Source organism: Podarcis liolepis (genome assembly GCF_965112155.1).
Source record: "Podarcis liolepis genome assembly, chromosome: 11".
NCBI classification, from domain to species: domain Eukaryota; kingdom Metazoa; phylum Chordata; class Lepidosauria; order Squamata; family Lacertidae; genus Podarcis; species Podarcis liolepis.
The window spans coordinates 6,755,417-6,777,656 of NC_139565.1; the positions used below are offsets into that span (position 1 = coordinate 6,755,417).

The 22,240-nt window shown below is 44.2% G+C and overlaps 1 protein-coding gene across 2 annotated transcripts in view; it reads left to right on the forward strand.

Annotated features, from left to right (window-relative positions):
• NTRK2 (neurotrophic receptor tyrosine kinase 2) overlaps positions 1–22,240 on the forward strand; it is a 174,721-nt gene that overhangs the window by 118,212 nt on the left and 34,269 nt on the right. For both annotated transcript variants that reach the window (XM_083464832.1, XM_083464833.1), the window contains one exon: positions 6,592–6,780. In XM_083464832.1, coding sequence (XP_083320958.1) covers positions 6,592–6,780 — 189 coding nt within the window. The remainder of the gene's footprint in view (positions 1–6,591; positions 6,781–22,240) is intronic.

Sequence of the window (22,240 nt, forward strand, 5' to 3'; positions counted from 1 at the left end):
TTTGGGACTACAACTCCCATCATCCCTAGCTAACAGGACCAGTGGTCAGGGATGATGGGAACTATAGTTCCAAAACAGCTGAATACGAGAGAGAGAGAGAGAGAGAGAGAGTCTCTTGTAGCCTCTGGAAGAGTTGTGGGAAGTCAGAGAATCCAACCTCCTAAGGGGAGAATGAGAAGGATCCTGTTGCAAGGGTGTTGAGAGAAAAGTGAATATGGGAGGCACACAGGAATTTATGGGATAGGGTAGAAAGAACTAGAGAAGAGGATAAGTACTTAGGATGTATTATGTGCCATTTCCAGAATCAGAAGTAGAACAGGTGTAAGCAATAGTATTTTCTCCAGATGGCAGACTGCAACTTCTATCATCCCTGACCCATTGGCTGGGACCAATGAGGATTACATAAGAGCCCTGCTGGATCAGACCAAAGGCCCATTATCCTGTTCTCATATTGGCCACCCAGGTGCCAGTGGGAAGCCAGTGAACAGGACCTGAGTGCCAGAGCACTCTTGCTACTTGCGATCCCCCCCAATTGGCGCACACAGGCCTGCTGTCTCCAGCACTGGAATCTACAAAATCTGGAAGGCAGCATGTTGGCTAACTCTGAAGTAGACCCAGGTTCTATAAGACCTACTTACTCCAAACAATAAGTAAAGCTATAAATATAAAAACAACCACTGCCCAACGTATTACTCATTTTGGCAAAGAATGAAGTCTTTTATTGCTTTAATATTTCAGAGACATTGATGCAGCCTTCACATTCCAGTTTCTTAAGTTGCCCCAGCATTTGTTGGGCAAGAGGTGGGAGCGGTAACAGCAATGGAATTCAGTCAGGCTGGGTCTCCGATATAAGATTTATTGTGTGCAATAGCAACTGGGAAGCATGGACTTTCAGATGTTTTGAGTGGGCAAGTAAAGTACTCTGCTATTATTGCATGACATAAGAAACATGGATAACTACCGTATTTTTACGTCTATAAGATGTCCCCATGTATAAGACATTTTTGGGGACTCAGATTTAAGAAACGGGGGGGGGGGGGGGAGATGTATCAGTGTATAAGACGCCCCCTAATTTTGGACATTATTTTTAGGGGGGAACCTAGTCTTATACATGGAGAAATACGGTACTTTTCCAAATCTCCAGGCTAGACTCTGTATTGGAAATGATTCACGTACAACTTCACACAACTCAGAATGTACATCAGATATAAGAAGGAAGGACGGAAAGCTAGGGCGGAAGTATTTCTCCTACGTTCTCTCTCTCCTAGGCAGATTGCTGTTTCTTATCTGTTTTTAGTTTCCAACTTTTAAAAATAAGAAAAATAATAATCTTCACATGAATTCAGCTGGGAACATCAAGCAGAACTCCATATGTGGTTACTATTAGCTATTAGTGACCTGCATTTCTAGCCATTTTTTTTTTTAAATGTACTTTTCCAACTTTTGGTTGTAAGCCAAAGCTGGATTTGTGAAAACAACATCAATAATAGGTGTTATCAAAAGGTTCCTTCTGCTTCTGACAAGTAATTAGCTGACCCCATTTGAACCAGATGCAGCAGAATTTCAGCATTTGGGTGGAAAATTACCCTTTGCCTCAAAGTTCACACACTGTGCGTATGGGAGAGTTGATGGAACAGTGAAAGCTACTTCCAATTCGAAGTGAGTGTTTTTAAATTCCCTTCTGAAAATTGTTTTGCATTCTTGAAACCTCACGCATACATTTGGTTGTTCAATTAAGTGTTGGCTCTATAGCGTAGCCTTTGACTGTGGTGTAAATTTGGCAGTGCATTAAGGAAATGGGATGCAGCTTTTCATCTAATAGCTAGTCTGTCAGATAAGCAAGCATTAAAACAGTTTGTACGCCAGTTTACTCACATTTATCAAGGGAGCTGACAAACAAGGTATTTAAAGAGGTGTAAATTTAGCTGTCTCCTGACACACAGAGATTTGCCATCTGTTAATTACATAACAAATAGAGGACAAAAGGGGGGGGGGGGAAAGTAGGCATTGCGAAATCAGAACTCTTGCACTAAGCTCATTCATTGCCACAGTTTTGTCTGGAGTATTTTATTATCGTCTTTTAGGATATTAAAATATGATGGCGGTTTTTGTTTTATTGTTTTCTGTTATGGCTGTTTGTGTGGCATTAATGTAGGTCAGGTGAAGGTTTTCAGAGTACTGTCTAATATTGGTTTGTGGGATCACTTTCACTTGTTGTGGCCTGAGGATATGGGCGGGATACTGGCAGGGGTCTCGATTATCACAGGTTACATTCAACTACCGGTAAGTTAGGTCCATCCATGTCATTGGTTGAACTCTGGGTCTAAGTGAATCATGTCCATTAATTCTATTGGTTCTACTCTGAATATAAAATATAACTAACACTGGATACAGCCTCATGTGCTGTGTGTTCTGTTGACCCTTGCCTATCATGGCTAATAAATATTAGCCAGGAAGGTTTGACCATATGAAGTGGTTGAGATGGGGGGGGGATGATACTTCTCTCCCCCAAAAAGGTGCAGCAGTCATCCCTTTCTCAAGAGTCCCTCCCTGGACTCTGAAATTCTAGATAGCTATGATCCACTTCCAAATGTCCCAGGGCAACAGCATTGAGAGATGGCAGCTGATCAGTTTCAGGCATGCTTGGATGAAGCTACCTATTTCACTCTGGCATCATAGATGGCACTGAAATGACCTTGGTCACCCTGACTGATAACCTTTATCAGGTAAGCGACAAGAGGGAGTGCAACTCTGTTGGTTCTTGATCCCATTGTGCTTTTGATATCATTTAATTAACAAAATGTATACACCGTTTGATTGTAAAAACAAACAAACCTCAAGGCAGTTTACAAAAGATAAGACAGTAAAATCAAGAAAAAATCACAACCCTGCGGGTGTAGGGCGGTATATAAATTTAATAAAGAATAATTAAAGAATAACGATAACTCTACTTTAAAACAGATCAAGATTACCTCAACTTTCTTTTTTCTGATTTTGAGATTATTATAGTCAATTAAAGTAAATAAGAGGGAAAAGGAAAGAACAGAAAACAAGTTAAAAACAGATCAAGATTACCTCAGCTTTCTTAGCATCTAGGTGGGCTTGTCTAAACCAGAATGTTATTAGCAAGTGCTTAAAAGAGTACAGTGAATTGGTCCAAGTTGTTAAGGGCTTTATATGCTAATAGTAACTTGGCCCAGCAGCAAATCGGCAACGTTTCAGATCTTTTGAGCACAGGGCCTCACCTGTCAGCAATCGTGCTCCAGCATTCTGCACTAACTATAGTTTCTGGTTCAAGTGAGGAAAGCCCCACACAGAGTGCATTGCAGTAATACAGTCTTGAAGCAAGCAACACGTGGACTGCTGTGGTAAGGCTTTCTTGGCCAGGAATGGCCTTCCCTGTCAAACGAGCTGCAGTTGGTAAGCGACACTTCTAGCAACTGAAGTCCCCTGAGCTTCCAGATACCATTAACTCTTGTATCCTCCTGTACTGACACCATATTACAGGACCTCCTCTTGTACCTGCAGAACTGATCCTGGACAGTAGCACTGGGCGTCTTCTGCTCAGTTCCTTGGCATTTGTGCAGGACACATGCTTTTTAACATCTATATGAAGATGGTCAGAACTATCATCCAGGGATTTGGAGAGTCATCAATATGCAGATGGCACCCAGCTCTGTCTCTCCTTTCATCTGATTCGGAAGAGGCTATTCAGGCACTGGATCTGGGCCTGGAATCAGTAACAACTGGAATTGGATGAGGGTCAAGCGGCTGGGGATGAATCCTGGCGAGATGGAGGCATTGTTGGTGGGTGGTTTACAGGTCCTGGAGTTAGGTAGATGGCCTGTTCTCAGGGGTGCAGCACTCCCCTGAGAGCTTGGGGGTTCTTCTAGAGCAGGCATAGGCAAACTCAGCCCTTCAGATGTTTTGGGACTACAACTCCCATCATCCCTAGCTTACAGGACCGGGGGTCAGGGATGATGGGAATTGTAGTCTCAAAAACATCTGGAGGGCCGAGTTTGCCTATGCCTCTTCTAGAACTGTTGTTATTGTATGCCCTAGCCCTTTAAGAGCTAATCCCATCCAGAAGGGCCAGGTGGGGGCAGGGAGTTGCTCTGTAGAGGAGCCCCTCAGCTTTTAATATGATGGAAAGTAACAAGTAAAAGGAACTCAACATTTCATGTAAGGTACCCATAGAAACAAGCAATTGCAAAGAAAACAAAATGCTACTCCAGTTGTCTTCGCTGAAGCAGAAAGGAGACATATTTGGCCATAAGTAGAATCAAATTTCAGTTCCAAGTCATCTGCTGAAGTGTTCTGGCAAAAGAATGAGACTATCATGAAATTTACAAGTTTGTTTGTAACAGAGTAGCATAGAGGAAGTCAGAAGATGAGGAACACCATCAAGCAGAGGCTGGAGACTTCTTTCATGTTATTTGATGGGTTTCCTGGTTCACAACAGCAGGTGATATGTTAACACGTTTTTGCAAGCTTGTTTGCATTTCTAATTAAGTGCCAAAGGTTGCGTTTTTAGCTGGATGAAGAACTTTGTTGAAGCCTGAAGTATTTTCTAAGTTGGGGTCCAAAGTAAGAGGAGGGGTTCAATGGCGTTTACTCCCACAACACTACGCTCCAGCTTCAAGATTTCCCACTACACCCCTGGTGTAGTGGCAAGCAGCCATAGTAACTGTGGTGCAAGTCATTGCTTTTCAGGTAAAGTGAAGTTAAGGGGGTAGGAACCACCGTGTCGTATATAACTGAATTCAAGATGGTCAGTGGATTGAATTAACTTTCTGATTTATGAATTCTGATTTATGAAAAGCCTCTAGAGTACTTAGCGTTGGGCGGTGATTTTACAATACAACATGGGCAAAGGGGGGGGGGGACCAGTAAAGGGATGTGTGGTCGTGGCTTGGGAAGGAGGGATGGGTGGGAGGGAGAGAGGGTGACCTCAGTGGTTGCATTTGTCCTCCGGGCCTGAGGCTCCCCATTCCCAGAATCCACAATGCTGAGCGAGATAGCCAGACAGCTCAAATCAGCGCTGTCACCTCCCTCACCATGCAAGCCATTCTGGGAGAGGGTGCATTTGAGCTGCTTTTCTCCATCCATTCCATTGCATCCACATTCCATGACTTACAAAGTCACCAGTACCTTACAAGGAGACCCGCTTAGGACATGAGTCACCATCTATACATTTGCTGTGTTTTATTCTTTATTTACTTGTTGCATTTATATGCTGCTCATATATAGCTAAGTTCCATGTGCTTTATGAGCGGGCACTCTATTGATTTAAAAGTACAAAATGCCATCCAAATGGAAGAGAATGAGAGTTTTAATTGGAGCAAATCAGTAGGAGAAACCGTCTTCGAAACCTTCTAAAAGTCAGCACCGCCTATACGTAATTGCCACGGTTTGCTGTGGGTCAGCTTCCAAAGTGGTAACAGGATAATAATATAATAATTTATTATTTATACCCCGCCCATCTGGCTGAGTTTCTGCAGCCACTCTGGGCGGCTCCCAATCAAGTGTTAAAAACAGTACAGCATTAAATATTAAAAACGTCCCTGAACAGGGCTGCCTTCAGATGTCTTTTAAAGATAGGATAACTGCTTATTTCCTTCACATCTGGTGGGAGGGTGTTCCACAGGGCAGGTGCCACTACCGAGAAGGCCCTCTGTCTGGTTCCCTGTCACCTCACTTCTTGCAATGAGGGAACCGCCAGAAGGCCCTCGGTGCTGGATCTCAGTGTCTGAGCCGAACGATGGGGGTGGAGACGCTCCTTCAGGTATACAGGACTGAGGCCGTTTAGGATCAGCGCCAAAGTGATGTGCAAAAGGTCAACTTCCAGAAGTGGCAGCCGTTGAGGTCGGAGGCAGGCAGCCTGGTCAATGGTAGGCAAACAGGCCCCACAGCTCAACCTTCAGCAGGTCTGCTGCCTTGCAGGTGCAGAAGTTAAGGCGCTAGAATCATAGAATTATAGAGTTGGAAGAGACCACAAGGGCCATCGAGTCCAACCCCCTGCCAAGCAGGAAACACCACCAGAGCACTCCTGACATATGGTTGTCAAGCCTCTGCTTAAAGACCTCCAAAGTAGGAGACTCCACCACACTCCTTGGCAGCAAATTCCACTGTCGAACAGCTCTTACTGTCAGGAAGTTCTTCCTCATGTTTAGGTGGAATCTTCTTTCTTGTAGTTTGGATCCATTGCTCCGTGTCCGCTTCTCTGGAGCAGCAGAAAACAACCTTTCTCCCTCCTCTATGTGACATCCTTTTATATATTTGAACATGGCTATCATATCACCCCTTAACCTCCTCTTCTCCAGGCTAAACATGCCCAGCTCCCTTAGCCGTTCCTCATAAGGCATCGTTTCCAGGCCTTTGACCATTTTGGTTGCTCTCCTCTGGACACGTTCCAGTTTGTCAGTGTCCTTCTTGAATTGTGGTGCCCAGGCCTCTGGGTGTCCTGGTCTAAAACTGTTTCCCCGCACCCTCTGTGCAAAACCTTACAGTATGTAAGTGAGGGCCAGAGCAATGATAGAGGGAGGGGAAAACTATGTCAAGTTACAGGGGCATCTTTGTTTCTAACTTTAGGTCCTTCTTCAGTTATCAGCAATGACGACGATTCAGCGAGTCCTCTTCATCACATCTCTAATGGAAGCAACACTCCATCTTCTTCCGAGGGCGGACCGGATGCAGTAATTATTGGAATGACAAAGATTCCCGTAATTGAAAACCCTCAGTATTTTGGGATCACAAATAGTCAACTCAAGCCCGACACATGTAAGTACAGGTGTTTGTTTATATGTCTTTTGCTGCTTTTTCCTCTCCTGAATTGTGTATGAGAGCCGAACAGCAAATTAACAAGGCAGTCCTAAACTTTTTCATTTTGATTATGCTCCATAATCTAATTTCGTTTAGATTGTGTGTTCAGTTGGGCTTTCTCTCATGGTGCAAGTAGGACTGCAGCCTAAATGAGCTTTTGAGGTGGGAGAAATGGGGACAGGTGGATTTCTCCAAGCATTTGAATCTGTCAGGCTCTGAAGATCAAAATCTGGTACAATTTTAAATACATGTCAAGGAGGCATAAGCTAAACCTGCCAAATGCCAAAGGTCAAGTTGTAATGCAAATGTTTTGTGTCGTTTTCAGGTAAGTTTAGAGATGTTTGGATTAAATTAATGGTTTCTCGTGTATGTTTTTATTATTTTATTTATTACATGTATACACCACCTTTATCTTCCAAGGAACGTATGGTGGTATGCCTGGTTCTCTTCCTTCCCAGTTCATCCCCACAAGAACCCTATGAGGTAGATTAGGCTAAGAGATGGTGACATAGTGAGCTTCATGGCTGAGTGGGGATTTGAACTCTGATCTCACAGTCCATAGTCCAGCACTCTAACCATTGTGCCACAGAGGCCAAGGCAAATACACAAATACCCTTTCTGTTGATTATTGGAGCAATATATAAAAAGCAGAATGAGGCCGTAGATTGTATCATCATCATCAATAATAATAATAATAATAATAATAATAATAATAATAATTTGTTATTGATACCCCACCCATCTAGCTGGGTTTCCCCAGCCACTCTGGGCGGCTTCCAACAAAATATCAAAATACAATAGTCTATTAAACATTAAAAGCTTCCCTAAACAGGGCTGCCTTCAGATGTCTTCTAAAAGTCTGGTAGTTGTTTTTCTCTTTGACATCTGGTGGGTGGGAGGGTGTTCCACAGGGCGGGTGCCACTACCGAGAAGGCCCTCTACCTGGTTCCCTGTAACTTGGCTTCTCGCAGTGAGGGAACCACCAGAAGGCCCTCAGCGCTGGACCTCAGTGTCTGGGCAAAGCAATGGGGGTGGAGACGCTCCTTCTACATAACAGTAGATTACTGTTGTGAGAATCATTTTAATTCCCCCCTATTATTAGTTGCTCCCCCCTATTATTAGTTGCTCCCCCCTATTATCAGTGCTCCCAACAGTGGCAACAAACTGAAGATTCCAGCCTATTCTCTTCAAAAAAAAAACTTTTTATATTTAAAATTAAAATAGCTAGCAGGCTGAGTTGGTAAGGAAGAGCTCAAAGTTGACCTCTTGGCTTCCATGGTAATCTTAGCCTGTCAAGAGCAGGCTTGTTCTATACAATGGAACCTTGGTTCTCGAACGGCTTAGTTGATGAAAAAATCAGCTCCCGAATGCCGAAAACCCAGAAGTAAGTGTTCCAGTTTTCAAACGTTTTTCGTTTTGAGTGCAAGAAGCTCCTGCAGCCAACTGGAAACCGCGCCTTGGTTTTTGAATGTTTCGGAAGTTGAATTGACTTCTAGAATGGATTATGTTTGAGTACCAAGGTACCACTGTACATCCCAACCCTCTAGCTTCAAAAGTTTGAATGAACCAGCAGAGAATTTGAGATTTGGTCCCAGTACTTGAAACCTTAAACATTACATGATTCAGATTGGCTCAGAATGGCTCTCTGCTCCTTTTCAAGTCTGCAGAGGGCTCCTACTGCCATTCATTCTATATCTGGAGTGTTTTAACATGTCTCTCTTTTAAATATCCCTGTAAATCTCCATCTCATGTATGGTGAATTTTTCATTTCCAGTCTTCACACATTGCTGGGCTCTGTCCCTTTTGGTTTATCCTTCAGATTAAACTGTCTCCTTGAGATTTTTCTATGGGCTGGTGAACAAGATCAAGAACGTCTTCCTGGTTTCCCTGCCTTACCTACTTGTAGATGGATAAGAGTAGCAATTGAAGTCACAGACTCACAAGGAGGCTCTGAATATGGAAAGGCAATTTTTGATATGAGGTCATTGTGTGCAAAAACTTTGCGGTGTGAGGAGCAGCATTTCACCTTGGAATGACCTATAATTTCCAATTATAACTGTTAGAATGGCATTGCAGTGAAGTAATCTGCAGGTGTTAGGATGGGTGGCAGTGGTTTAATTTTTTAAAGATTACACTCTCACTCTTGAAGACCCCCATAAGATTGAAATCATCTCATACAGCTATTTGGAGGGCCCTGTGTTTGTTTTACAAATTCTGGCGAGAGATGCAATATCCCCTTATCGTCCTTTTGCCCTTTCATTGATACTGTTACTGCTGACTGATGCCTTGGCTGCTAATATTTCAAAATTGAAATGGGGCGTGGGGGGAGGAAGTGTTGGAAATGTTACACAAATAGACTCACCAGGGAATGGCCATTAATATTACACAAAAATATACCAGAAGGTAATTTAATTGAGCCCACCACACTGAAGTAAGGTCTCTTAATATGGTAAATATAAAGGTTCAAGCAACAGAACTGGATCATGTACTGTGGAAGAAGAACCTTTGTCCAGGAAAAGGTTACCAGCAGCTAACATGAACTAAAGGAACTAAGGTTGCACACATACAATAACTATAAAGCACGTTCAAAGCACATTTCTCCCCTCAAAGAACTCTGGGCACTGTAGTTTACTCCTCACAGAGTTATAATTCACAGCAACCCTTAACAAACTACAGTGGACCGGCCCCCTGCTGAAAAAGTTTGCTGACCCCTGGACTACACAGCCATTAGAAATTGTTGTGCTGGGTTGGCCAAAGGACTCTCTTGTTCAGCGTCCGGTTTCCAGCCAGACTGGCCTCCCAACTACTCATGTGATATATTGCCTGTACAGGTTTTTAGCCCAACACAATTAATTTAACTGATCCCGCTGCATAATTCCTTTGTCCAACACGCAGCGGATATCACCAAACACCTGCTATTTCTCTGCAAACTCCGTGTTGCTTTAGTTTGCTTCCAAATGGAGTGAACTCTCCCGCTCTTTGAAGCCTTTTCTGACAATTTGCCTTTCTTGATCTGTGCTCAAAAGAAAGGTGAAATATAACTTCTTACTGTCATCACTGCAGTAGAGCTCAATACTTAATGCAGAAAGGACGAAATTACTTGCAAGTGTTTGAACTATCTGCCAGAAATGTGAGGCTTAGTTTAGTACACGCACAAACAAACAAACAAACAAACACATATAAAATAGTTTGTGGTCAAAAAGTTTTTTCAGAACCTGCCTTCACCCCACCCTAAGCACAGCTGGCTATGAAATAGGTTTCGTTTCAAATCAGTTGGTTCTACGTTTTAGCTTTGGCTTCCTTCTACCATTTTAAATCAAGAGCTGACTTCATTGACTTCTTAGCTATTCCCAAGAAAATTTCAAAGTACTGGTGATCGCTGGTGCCAGCTCATCCAAGTGCTATTAGCTCCAGGGTCACAAGAAGCCCTGCTCTTTGAGTAGAATCAAGTGCTAAAAGTGAATCTCCACAAAGTAAGCAGTCAATATTATCAAATAAATGAAATCTCCGGTCCCCCTTGATGAATGCACTGAGTCAAATATATTAATTACCCTCTGGCTGAAATCCAGAATTTCCATTGCCATTATCGCTGTTGCTACTACTACATTTATTATTTACCATTTATTTTGTTCTGGAAATTGTCCTATTCCGATGATTGTTTCCACATTTCGATTAATGCACAGAGAGGGAGCAGGATTGCACCAGCGGATCCCACCCCTGATGTCCGCATGAGCCTCTGAGCACACCCTAAGACGTATGCATTCAGCCGAATTCATGAAATGGGACCTTGCATGCATTCAGTAGGGTGTACATAGGGGTTTCCATGCAGCCAAGAGCCCTGTGTGGTTTGCATGGAATTCCCAGAACATACTGCATACTTACTTGCTGCCTTGCAGGACATCTTTGGGGGGGAAAAGGCTAAGGAGTAAACCCTACCAGGGGCAGAGCTACCTGCCCTGGCACCTGGAGCGGTGTGGGGGGCGGGGCTAGCCGCCCGCACGGTGAACGTGGGGGGCACCGCTAGCTGCCTGCGTGGTGAGCATCCCTAGCCACCTGCCGCCCGTGCAGAGAGTGAGGCAGGGTGCTGCTAGCGGCGCTCGCGGCGAGCGTCCCTAGCCACTTGCCCGGTGAGCATCAGGAGTGTTGCCGCTAGTCACCTGTGCGACGAGCGTCGGGGGGCACTGTTAGCTGCCCATGGCAGCATCGTCCCTAGCAGCCCGCCGCCCATGCAGCAAGCGTCCAGGGACACCACCCGCACAGTGAGCGTGGGGTGCGGGGGTGGCGCGGTGATGTCACCCACCCTTACGGCTGACACTCGGTGCACACCGCATCCCCTGCACCCGCCTTCCTCCGCCAGTGAACACTACACAAATCCAGAGTGGAGTCCCTAAGATAGCTGAATGGCGCCTCCCACTCTCCTTTCAGAAACTCCTGCATCCAAGCTAGTATTACTCGGCTTTCCATTGGACCACATCAGGACCTCCAGATACACTGGCTTGCACATTGGAGAAGTCACTTCAGTGCTGCTAATGCAGCAAAAGCAACGCGGGAGGCAACAGTTATAAGTTGCCGGTCTCTGCAGCCACAGCAGGCGCTGTGATTCTCCAGTGGCTTGACTTCACCCTTGGAGGCACACTCCATTGCCTCTCGAGTCAGATAGGTGCCAACAACTGCTTCCTCCTGTTGGCACATAGGAGTCCCTTTCACCCATTCAGCTGAACATGTGGGTGTTGTTTGTATGCCTTGAGGCGCACAAAGGCATTACCAGCATGAGCAGCAAGTTCAGTCATATTCCCCTTATGTACTCAGTGACGCTGTGGAGGAATGAGGGAACACGGCTATTATGTTAGCCATTGCAGCTGGAACCAGCAGCAAGGAACCTTTTTCAGCCAAAGGCCACATTTCCACATTAGAGCATAGCCAATTTAGCTTACCCTCCAACATTTCTCTGTTGAAAAGAAGAACATCCCATAGCAGTCGTACTAGTAGTAATTTTATTTTTTATTGGCCACCCATCTGACTGGGTTGCCACAGCTTCCAACATATATAAAAACATAATAAAACATTAAACATTTTTTTAAAAAACTTCCCTACAGAGGGCTACCTTCAGATGTCTTCTAAAAGATGAATAGTTACTTTTCTCCTTGGCTTTGGGGGTCCTATAATTCCATACCCTCCCATTTCTCCAATGAAAATAAGGACATCCTAAGGAAACATGGGTGGCGCTGGGGTCTAAACCACTGAGCCTAGCGCTTGCCGATCAGAAGGTTGGCGGTTCGAATCCCCACGACGGGGTGAGCTTTCGTTGCTCGGTCCCGGCTCCTGCCAACCTAGCAGTTCAAAAGCACGTCAAAGTGCAAGTAGATAAATAGGTACCGCTCCGGCGGGAAGGTAAATGGCGTTTCCATGTGCTGCTCTGGTTCACCAGAAGTAGCTTAGTCATGCTGGCCACATGACCCGGAAAAACTGTCTGCGGTCAAACGTTGGCTCCCTTGGCTTGTAAAGCGAGATGAGCACCGCAACCCCAGAGTTGTTCGTGACTGGACTTAACTGTCAGGGGTCCTTTACCAACTGTCAGGGGTCCATTCAGGGATCTAGTCTGAAGCTGGGATGGCTTCTGCAAATTCAGGACCGTCCCTGGAAAATAAGGACGGGGGGATCCAATTTGGCCCCATCTTCACTACATGCCAAGAGAGTTATTAGGAGACTCCTGTTCCTTTCCCAGATCTACTGTTCACGGAATTGATTGACAATCAGTTCCTCTCTGCAGGGAACTCTAAGAATCATATGTCTCTGGTAGGAATTGGGGTCTCCTAACAGTTCTCAGCACCTTTAACAAATTGCACTTCCCAAGATTTTTGAGGGGAAGCCATGACTGTTTAAAGTGATATGACTCTGCTTTTAATGTATTGGGCAGATGTGAAGATTCCTGTGCCTGGTTGCACATTGTGCTTTGGGTCCCCACGAACCAGTTTTCTTGTGCAAAAGAGCATCTTTGGAAAGCGTTCCGTGCAATGCATAAATGTTAAAAGATCAAACTATTCTACCATCAGTTAATACAACTTGAGTGCTTCGGCCATTTGTAATTTTATCTGAACAACCAATGTTAGCCCAAAGGAAAGCAGCAGGCTGTGGTGGGGGAGGGGGGAATCCATTTAATCTTCAACTTAATGTATTCATTTGTATAATTTTTAGTTTTGCCTTTCAAATCTCTCATAAATCTTTTGGTAAGAAGACGAGCACATAGTTAGAATTATTCATAAATCAATCAAACATCGTCTTTGCTTCAATTCATTATCAAGTGATCATGTCATTAATCAAATGTTTCTACTTGCATTACGTTCCTTGCCTCCGGCAAGCTTGTCAGAAATTAGCTTGAGGGAAAAGCAATTGTTGATTCAATGACCTTGTTGCTGACAAGCTAGCATGCAGTAAAAATAAGAATGCCATTGCTCCTAATGAATCGTTTCTGCAGTGTTAGTCAGATACAGAACAATGCATGGCACATTAAAATATAAAATCCACTTTAGGGCAATAGAATAAAATAGTCATAAAATAGTCATAAAATAGTAAGCAAGCTTTTGAGTTCTGCAGAACTCTTAACCAGGCAGGAGGATATGCAGGATTGGGTGGGAGGAAGTAGAGGGGACTGGTGAGGTTCTTTGCTTCCCAAGTCTGCAGTTAGAGCAGTCTTCAGCTGGAATGCACCAATCTATTGGACATAACTGGATTAAGCCTCTCACAGTGCAAAGCCCGATTATAACTTGCATCCAAGTCTATTTCTCTGCATTTGAGAATATAAAATCTAGCCATGACTACTTAGTTGTTCTTTCTCAAGCTATAATTAGAATATGTTGTTCCCTTGGAAGGCAGAGAACAAAAACAAAGAACGATATGGTAGTCTTTAAAGCTGGAAGTTATTTTTTAGGTGGCAAGTCAGTAGGATATTTTTTAGATAGCATTGCCTAGTAGTTGGAGGGCATGAAGTCCTCAGAAGTAAAAGTTTTATCTTCAGGGGAAATCACTGGATTGCAGCTCCAAGGGGAATCACTGTGCCAGTTAATAGGTAAAGGTAAAGGTACCCCTGACTGTTAGGTCCAGTCGTGGACGACTCTGGGGTTGCACGCTCATCTCTCTCTATAGGCCGAGGGAGCTGGTGTACAGCTTCCAGGTCATGTGGCCAGCATGACTAAGCCGCTTCTGGTGAACCAGAGCAGCGCACGGAAACGCTGTTTACCTTCCCGCCGCAGCAGTACCTATTTATCTACTTGCACTGGTGTGCTTTCGACCTGCTAGGTTGGCAGGAGCTGGGACCGAGCAACGGGAGCTCACCCCATCATGGGGATTCGAACCGCCGACCTTCTGATCGGCAAGCCCTAGACTTTGTGGTTTAGACCACCGTGTCACCCGCGTCCCTGCACCAGTTAATACATTGGAATAATTCACACACCGAGGTCATATTCATACAAACAGTTACTTTACCATTTATCTATGGACAATACAGCACAACAGCAATATGACTGCTGCATCCGACTCTGATGTTTCACTTTGGAGCTTTTAAAGAGACAGAAACATTGTCTTTGGGGAGAAAATACACACATTTTATCAACTGAGGTTCAATGCATGCATTCACAACACACATTTAGTAGCTAAAAAACCCTTCCATGACATTGGTGAAAATTTCTGCCAGGAAGCTGCAGCTCTGTCCATGAAGGTGACGCTCCAGACATATTTGAGCTCCAAATCTTGGAACGTGTACTCCAACAAGATCTGGAGGCCACAGGTTCCTCATTCCTGCCTTAGGCACTCTCTTCCGATTCTCCCCAAGGACAGGCTGTTAACCCTCACGCCATGTCTGAACTAGCTCCAGCCTTGACAAAAGCCAGCATGCCACAAGGTGTGTGTGTGTGAATGGCAAAGTGCAGACAGTGTAAAGCAAGGCCTATGCAGGTTTTGATTCTGAACACTCCACCCCAGTTCCTCAGGCTCTATGGGCTCTTTAAAGCCATAAGAGTGCCAACGTTACTGATATAGAACCTCTCTGATGCCAGCCTATCTTAGAAGTATAGGGAAACTGGATTTTTGGAGTGTTTTCTTAGACGGATGAAGTATTATGCTTAAAATGTCACTTGCTTCTCATTTGCTTAGGTGCTGACCAAGAAAACCCAGATATGCCACATTCTCCTTTTAGATACAAAACAGAGAATGGAACCTAGAAAAGAGTGGAGAGAAAAATGAGGGAGGCAGCCCCATGCCTGCCTGTCTTGGGCTGTTTAATGTGCTGATGTCATAAATTAAAACAATATTTTGCAGCTGTGCCATGCCACATCTTAGGCAATTAAAGCTATTAAATAGATTCCATCCTTACACCCTTTGACAGAATATCTGCAGAATTTGGGTTAAAGCACCGAAGGCATTTGGGAGTGTTACCATCTCTGTTGATATATTTCCTGGCTGGTGTTAACAACATCCATGCTTAATGATGACAGATCTTTTTAGCTGGCTTTCAACAGGAGGTAATGTACTCACATTATAAGTTTTCTTCTTCCTGGCACTTCTCTCAGAGACTCCCAGGCAGGTTAGGAAGTGAATCTGCCTCCAATTTTGCAACAACAACAAAAAGCCATGGAAGATGGGTGAATGATGATAAGAGTTGAACCGGGGGAAAGGTTTGGGTGAAAATCGAATAATAATGCTTTTTAACATGTCCAGAGTTGCCATTCAGAGCTTTCAGAGATTATGGAGCCCTTTAGAGACATGCTTTCAGTACCATCTAGGCAAGGGGGAGATTTGATTCAGTTTGCATTTAAAGGTGAATGTACCTAATTCACACTCACTGAATTAGTGTATGACCTAAAATTCAGCTATCTTTCAAAATTCACACTTTAATTTTGCAGTGCAGTTCTTCAGCTACATAATATGTGCAAAAGTATGTGCATATACTAAAGGATACATATACATTAGTTAGATACATATATATTAGATACATATATATTAGTTAGAATAACATACAAAAATGCATTACGTTAGGTGAAATTGCATTGCAAGACTGTATATTGGGGAACATTTCATGTAAAAATGTAAATAGTAGGAGAAATTTGCACAAGAACACTAATGAATTTTTGTGATGCAGAAATATTGAGAACTGAACTTGACTGGAAAAAGGAGAAAATGAAATAAACCAAAACTGATATATTCACCTATTTCTAGTATCAGCCCCTGAGAAAATGGCTGAAATAAATATTCCAGAATGCACATCTCTCTCTCTCACTCTCACTCTCACACACACAGGACCCTAAGGCTGGAATCCTGTGCACTTACTTGGGTGTAAATCCCATTAAAATAAGGAAGTCTTAGCTCTAAGTAGGGTGGGACGCGGGTGGCGCTGTGGGTAAAACCTCAGTGCCTAGGACTTGCTGATCGTAAGGTCGGCGGTTCGAATCCCCGCGGCGGGGTGAGCTCCCATCGTTCGGTCCCAATAAGTGCAAGTAGATAAATAGGTACCGCTTTATAGCGGGAAGGTAAACGGCGTTTCCATGTGCTGCGCTGGTGCTGGCTCGCCAGCTGCAGCTTCGTCACGCTGGCCACGTGACCTGGAAGTGTCTTCGGACGGCGCCGGCTCCCGGCCTCTTGAGCGAGATGAGCGCGCAACCCTAGAGTCGGTCACGACTGGCTCGTACGGGCAGGGGTACCTTTACCTTTACCTAGCTCTAAGTAATGTTTAACAGGCTCAGTAAATATGGACAGTGTAGAACTTGATGACAACCCAGAGAGGGTGAACAAACGGGGGTTGCATTTTCCAGGTCTACAGTGGTACCTCAGGTTAAGCACTTAATTCGTTCTTAACCTGAAACTGTTCTTAACCTGAGGTACCACTTTAGCTAATGGGGCCTCCCGCTGCCTCGCGATTTCTGTTCTCATCCTGAGGTAAAGTTCTTAACCCGAGGTACTATTTCTGGGTTAGCGGAGTCTGTAACCTGAAGCGTCTGTAACCCGAGCTACCACTGTATAAGGCAAATGCAAAGCCTACCATGCTTAGAATGCCACATTCCGTACATGTGCACAAGACATTTGAAAGAGATTTTGTGCCCTGTATGGTTTTCATTCTAAAGGTAATAGCCGCTTTGGTGATAGCGACTTTCAAACAGGGCCACAGCTCAACAAGACGTGTTTCTTAAAGCTTCCCCATGTCATGGCCCAATTCAAATTGTCCCATCCCCTGGTGGCTGATTTTGGAGGCGTCTCAAACATCCCTTTTAGTCTGGCCCTAAATAAACAAATGTGGGATGCGGGTGGCTCTGTGGGTAAAAGCTCAGCTCCTAGGACTTGCCGATCGCATGGTCGGCGGTTCAAATCCCCGCGGCGGGGTGCGCTCCCGTCGTTCGGTCCCAGCGCCTGCCAACCTAGCAGTTCGAAAGCACCCCCGGGTGCAAGTAGATAAATAGGGACCGCTTACTAGTGGGAAGGTAAACGGTGTTCCGTGTGCTGGGCTGGCTCGCCAGATGCAGCTTCGTCACGCTGGCCACGTGACCCGGAAGTGTCTTCAGACAGCGCTGGCCCCCGGCCTCTTAAGCGAGATGGGCGCGCAACCCCAGAGTCGGACACGACTGGCCCGTACGGGCAGGGGTACCTTTACCTTTACCTTTAAATAAACAAACACAAAGCACACAGGGGTTTATGGCGCCCAATAACATAGGGTCAAGGCTATATTAACATCCATTCCGCAGATGCAGAGTAATGGAGAGTCCCTTGCTGAATTTGAGGTGGCTGGCAGAGCCGCTAAGCAACTCTTTTTCGAAGCACATGTGTGGTTTCTTAGTGAGCGGCTCCCCTAGGCTACTCAAGATGAATGAATATAAATTAATTTAACAGTACCTAAAATGCTTAAGTGGGAAAGTAGGAAGAAATCTGATTAATATTACAAATTAACTGTGATCTGGAGACTTTCTTTTCTTAGGAACTGGAGCAGCTAAGTCATACTGTTGCCTCTTTTACCTAGAGGAGAGTGTACGATACTTTCCATGCTCTTCATTTAACTATCTCAACACCTGCCAGCCTCAAAACTTGCCTTACATTTTTGGCACATTCCACAAAAACTAAATTCTGTTGTATGCTAGGTGCCAGATATGGTTTCTTCATGACAACTATCAACTATTTTCAAATATCAAATATTAAAATCAAATAGAAAATATTGCCATACTGATGCCGAATATCCATCTCAAATTAATTGTCAACATTTCATACCATTTAACACATTTGTATTCACAGTGACTGCATTTTTATTATTTGTTTCATTAATAATATATTCCATCTGCTGCTCAAAGCTGTGTGTACAGAAGCTATTCCCAGATATCCTATCCAGGCATTGACCAGACTCAGACCTGATTAGCAAATTTGGGGCTTCATATGCCTTTAGATTAGGGTTGGGGAACCTGTTTCCCGCTAGGTGTTGTTAAACTACAACTCCCATCTTCCATGACCATTGGTCATGCTTGCTGGAGCTGATGGGAGTCGTAGTTAAACAATATTAGGGGGGGGATAGGTCCCTCATCACTTTGTAGAAAACTTTGCACTGTTTCACAGCAAGATCAAGTGGTGATCTGCTGTGTCAACAATTCAGTCCATGTAAAACTTTCATAATCACCTAACGTTTTGATAAGCCTGAAGCTTTTTGGTGTTGTCAGTTCATCCATTCTGATACTGGCTGTTTAAATCCTCAATAGTTCCAAGCATTGAGCTTTAAATGGCAAATATATACCATATTTTTCCGTGTATAAGACTAGGTTTCCCCCCAAAAAAATAATGTCAAAAATCGGTGGACATCTTAAACACTGATAGTACCAAGGGTGGACTGGCGATTGGTTGTTGCCCCCAAAATACATGGGGGCGTCTTATAGATGGAAAAAGACTGTATATAGTAAAGCAGTAAATTTAAATTACATAATCAGTGGATAGGAAATCAATAAGGTAATGCATGTGGTGAACCAACCCTTAAATAGGTTGTAATTGACAACAATTGTTTGTAGCAGAAGGGCTATTGAAAGTAAACAAGGATATAGATTATCAGCAATATGTTGATGATCAGCAGAGGAAAGCTTACTTATTGATTACCTAAGAGACCCAGGATTCATGCAGGGCATTCCAACATGACTGTTAATGGAAGATGAAATGTAGGAGCTACCTAAAAAGGCTTATTTGTGATGCCATCGAATGCTCTATGACAGGCATGTCCAACTCCCACTATAAAAAAACTGGTGGTGATCTACCCAATGGATTGACCAAAGTTGTTGAGCTTTTCTTAGGGAGCCAGAGTTGCTGAGCTTTTTTTTGGGGGGGGGGTAAATAGCTGAGAGTCCAAAGATTGACCAGGATCGACCACGGACACCCCACGATCAACCAGTAGGCCTGTTCTATGAGAACACTGCAGAATTAAGGGTTCTTGATTAATCAGAGGTGCCAGCTCAGTTTTCTTCTAAGCACAGGTTAGTCTTAAGGTCTAGCTTCCAAACCTGTGGCTGTGGGACACCTAGAGGGGCGCACAGTGTTTTGGAAAGGGATAGGATTATAAACCACATGGGACTTCCTCCCCACCATTTGCCAAAACCTGTGTGAGGCACATGTACGAAGGTTTCCTGTTTACCCACATTAGATTGGTATGAATGGTGCCTTTCCAGATGGTTTAAGAAGGGCCTTAAGATGTCCAGTTCAAAAAAAGGTACTTTTGATATTGTGTTGTAATCTATCGATTCCTGCATGCTCCACTCACAGCATGGGACCGATGACTAGGATGTTAGACATAGACTAAGGTGGAGCCATGGTTTTCCCAGTAGTGATGTATGGAAGTGAGAGATGGACCATAAAGAAGGCTGATTGCTGAAGAATTGATGCTTTTGAATTATGGTGCTGGAGGAGACTCTTGAGAGTCCCATGGACTGCCAGAAAATCAAACCTATCCATTCTGAAGGAAATCAGCCCCGAGTGCTCACTGGAAGGACAGATCCTGAAGCTGAGGCGCCAATACTTTGGCCACCTCATGAGAAGAGAAGACTCCCTGGAAAAGACCCTGATGTTGGGAAAGATGGAGGGCACAGGGAGAAGGGGACGACAGAGGACGAGATGGTTGGACAGTGTTCTCGAAGCTACCAGCATGAGTTTGACCAAACTGCAAGAGGCAGTGGAAGACAGGACTGCCTAGCATGCTCTGGTCCATGGGGTCACGAAGAGTCGGACATGACTAAATGACTAAACAACACGAAGGTGGAGCAGGTTCAAATCCCCACATGCCCACAAAGCTTACTGGGTGACCTTGCAATAATCACTGTCTTAGCATTGTGCAGATTATAGATGGCAGGGGAGGGATGGGATTCTGTTCTGAACTCCTCGTAGGAAGAGCAAAATAAAAATATGTCATGGAATAGATAACTGCATGCACAAATATTTGCATACTAAGCTATAGAACTGAAGCCAAGAGGCAGGTTGAGGAGCAAGAGAAGGCAGAGTAGATTTAGAACAGTTGTGGGGAGACTTCAAAATGTTGGAGAATATTATCTTATGGTCAAGCTCATTAGAGTAGCTGAATAAATCAGAGCTGAATAAAAGTGATTGTCCTTTATCTGCGCATGCCCTTATTCAGCAAAGTCCTGCATCTGCCGGAAGATTGGACTCATGCCCTTCTGTGAATAGCAAACAGCCTTGGATTCTTGCCTCGTGCCCACTTTTTCAGGAACAGTGGGCTGTGAGGAGGGGGCGACTGTGGTTACAAATACTTGTGATTGTTTTCCCCTTCTTTCAGATGTATCGGAACAAAATGTTCAGGCCGTGGCCCATCTCCCTCTGCTTCTCAGGCTACGGATGGAAAGTTGTGAGCGAGTTCATTATGGTGCGATAGATCAGCCAATAAACTTGCATGCATTGTCACTGCGGAAGTGTTGGGGCAGCTCGTGTTCCTTAGTGACAGCTGCTTGGCACAGGATGCCGCAATTATCAACAGAGAAAGATTTTGAGAGAGAAGAAGAGGAAGATAGAGGGATATATTTTGAGAGAGGGAGGCTGGGAGAGAGATGCAATTTGGAGGGAAAGGGCATGCCTAGGTGTAGACAGCACAGAAGCATTGCAGCAAGTGTGTTGTTTTGCTGTGGGGCAAAAATAATAGTATGTAAATTATTATTAATCCTACCAGAAACTCAGTGAGGGGGGGCTGTGGGTGCAACTTCTGTTCCATTCATTTTGTTTAGTTGTTTATATGTGTGGGGGGGGGGGTTACTGCCTTTTGGTGTTTGCTTTTTATTTTCCTTTTAATGTTTAAGAGAATATTTTGTTTCATTGTTAATTGCATTACTTTAAATGTGAAGTATAGAAGGGGAAGAAATGGAGGCAGTGAGAGATTTTATGTTCTTGGGCTCCATGATCACTGCAGATGGTGACAGCAGCCACGAAATTAAGAGACACCTGCTTCTTGGGAGAAAAGCAATGACAAACCTAGACAACATCTTAAAAAGCAGAGACATCACCTTGCCGACAAAGGTCCGTATAGTAAAAGCTATGGTTTTCCCAGTAGTGATGTATGGAAGTGAGAGCTGGACCATAAAGAAGGCTGATCGCCAAAGAATTGATGCTTTTGAATTATGGTTCTGGAGGAGACTCTTGAGAGTCCCATGGACTGCAAGAAGATCAAACCTATCCATTCTTAAGGAAATCAGCCCTGAGTGCTCACTGGAAGGACAGATCCTGAAGCTGAGGCTCCAATACTTTGGCCACCTCATGAGAAGAGAAGACTCCCTGGAAAAGACCCTGATGTTGGGCACAAGGAGAAGGGGGCGTCTGAGGACGAGATGGTTGGATAGTGTTCTCGAAGCTACCAACATGAGTTTGACCAAACTGCGGGAGGCAGTGGAAGACAGGAGTGCCTGGCACGCTCTGGTCCATGGGGTCACGAAGAGTCGGACACGACTAAACGACTAAACAACAACAAATGTGCATCATTAATATATTTGGATCTGATTCTCATTTGTAATGTTTTGCAGTGTTCTATTTGATCATTTAAGGCAGCTTGAATCCTACAATTCCTTTGGAAATGTGAAGCAGTGTAGAAATGATAGGCTGTGATACTGGTGCTGGCAGAACTGTTGTACATTGAGATTTAGGTAGCTCCCCGTCACCAAGTCAAATGGCCAAATATCAACCTTAAACCCAGCATGCATTTTTTTCTTTCTATATGGTCTGCCATCATTTACTGCACTTGTAGCCTGCTGTATATAATCCTCAGAAAGGCCACAGTTCAGTGGTAGACCATGTATAGAAGGTCCCAGGGTCACTCCCTAGCTTCTCCAGTAGCAGGGATAGTTTAAGATCCTAGCATGAGCACTTGGGAGCTTGACAATACTGGGCCTGATGAGACATTGTATAAGGAAGATTCATA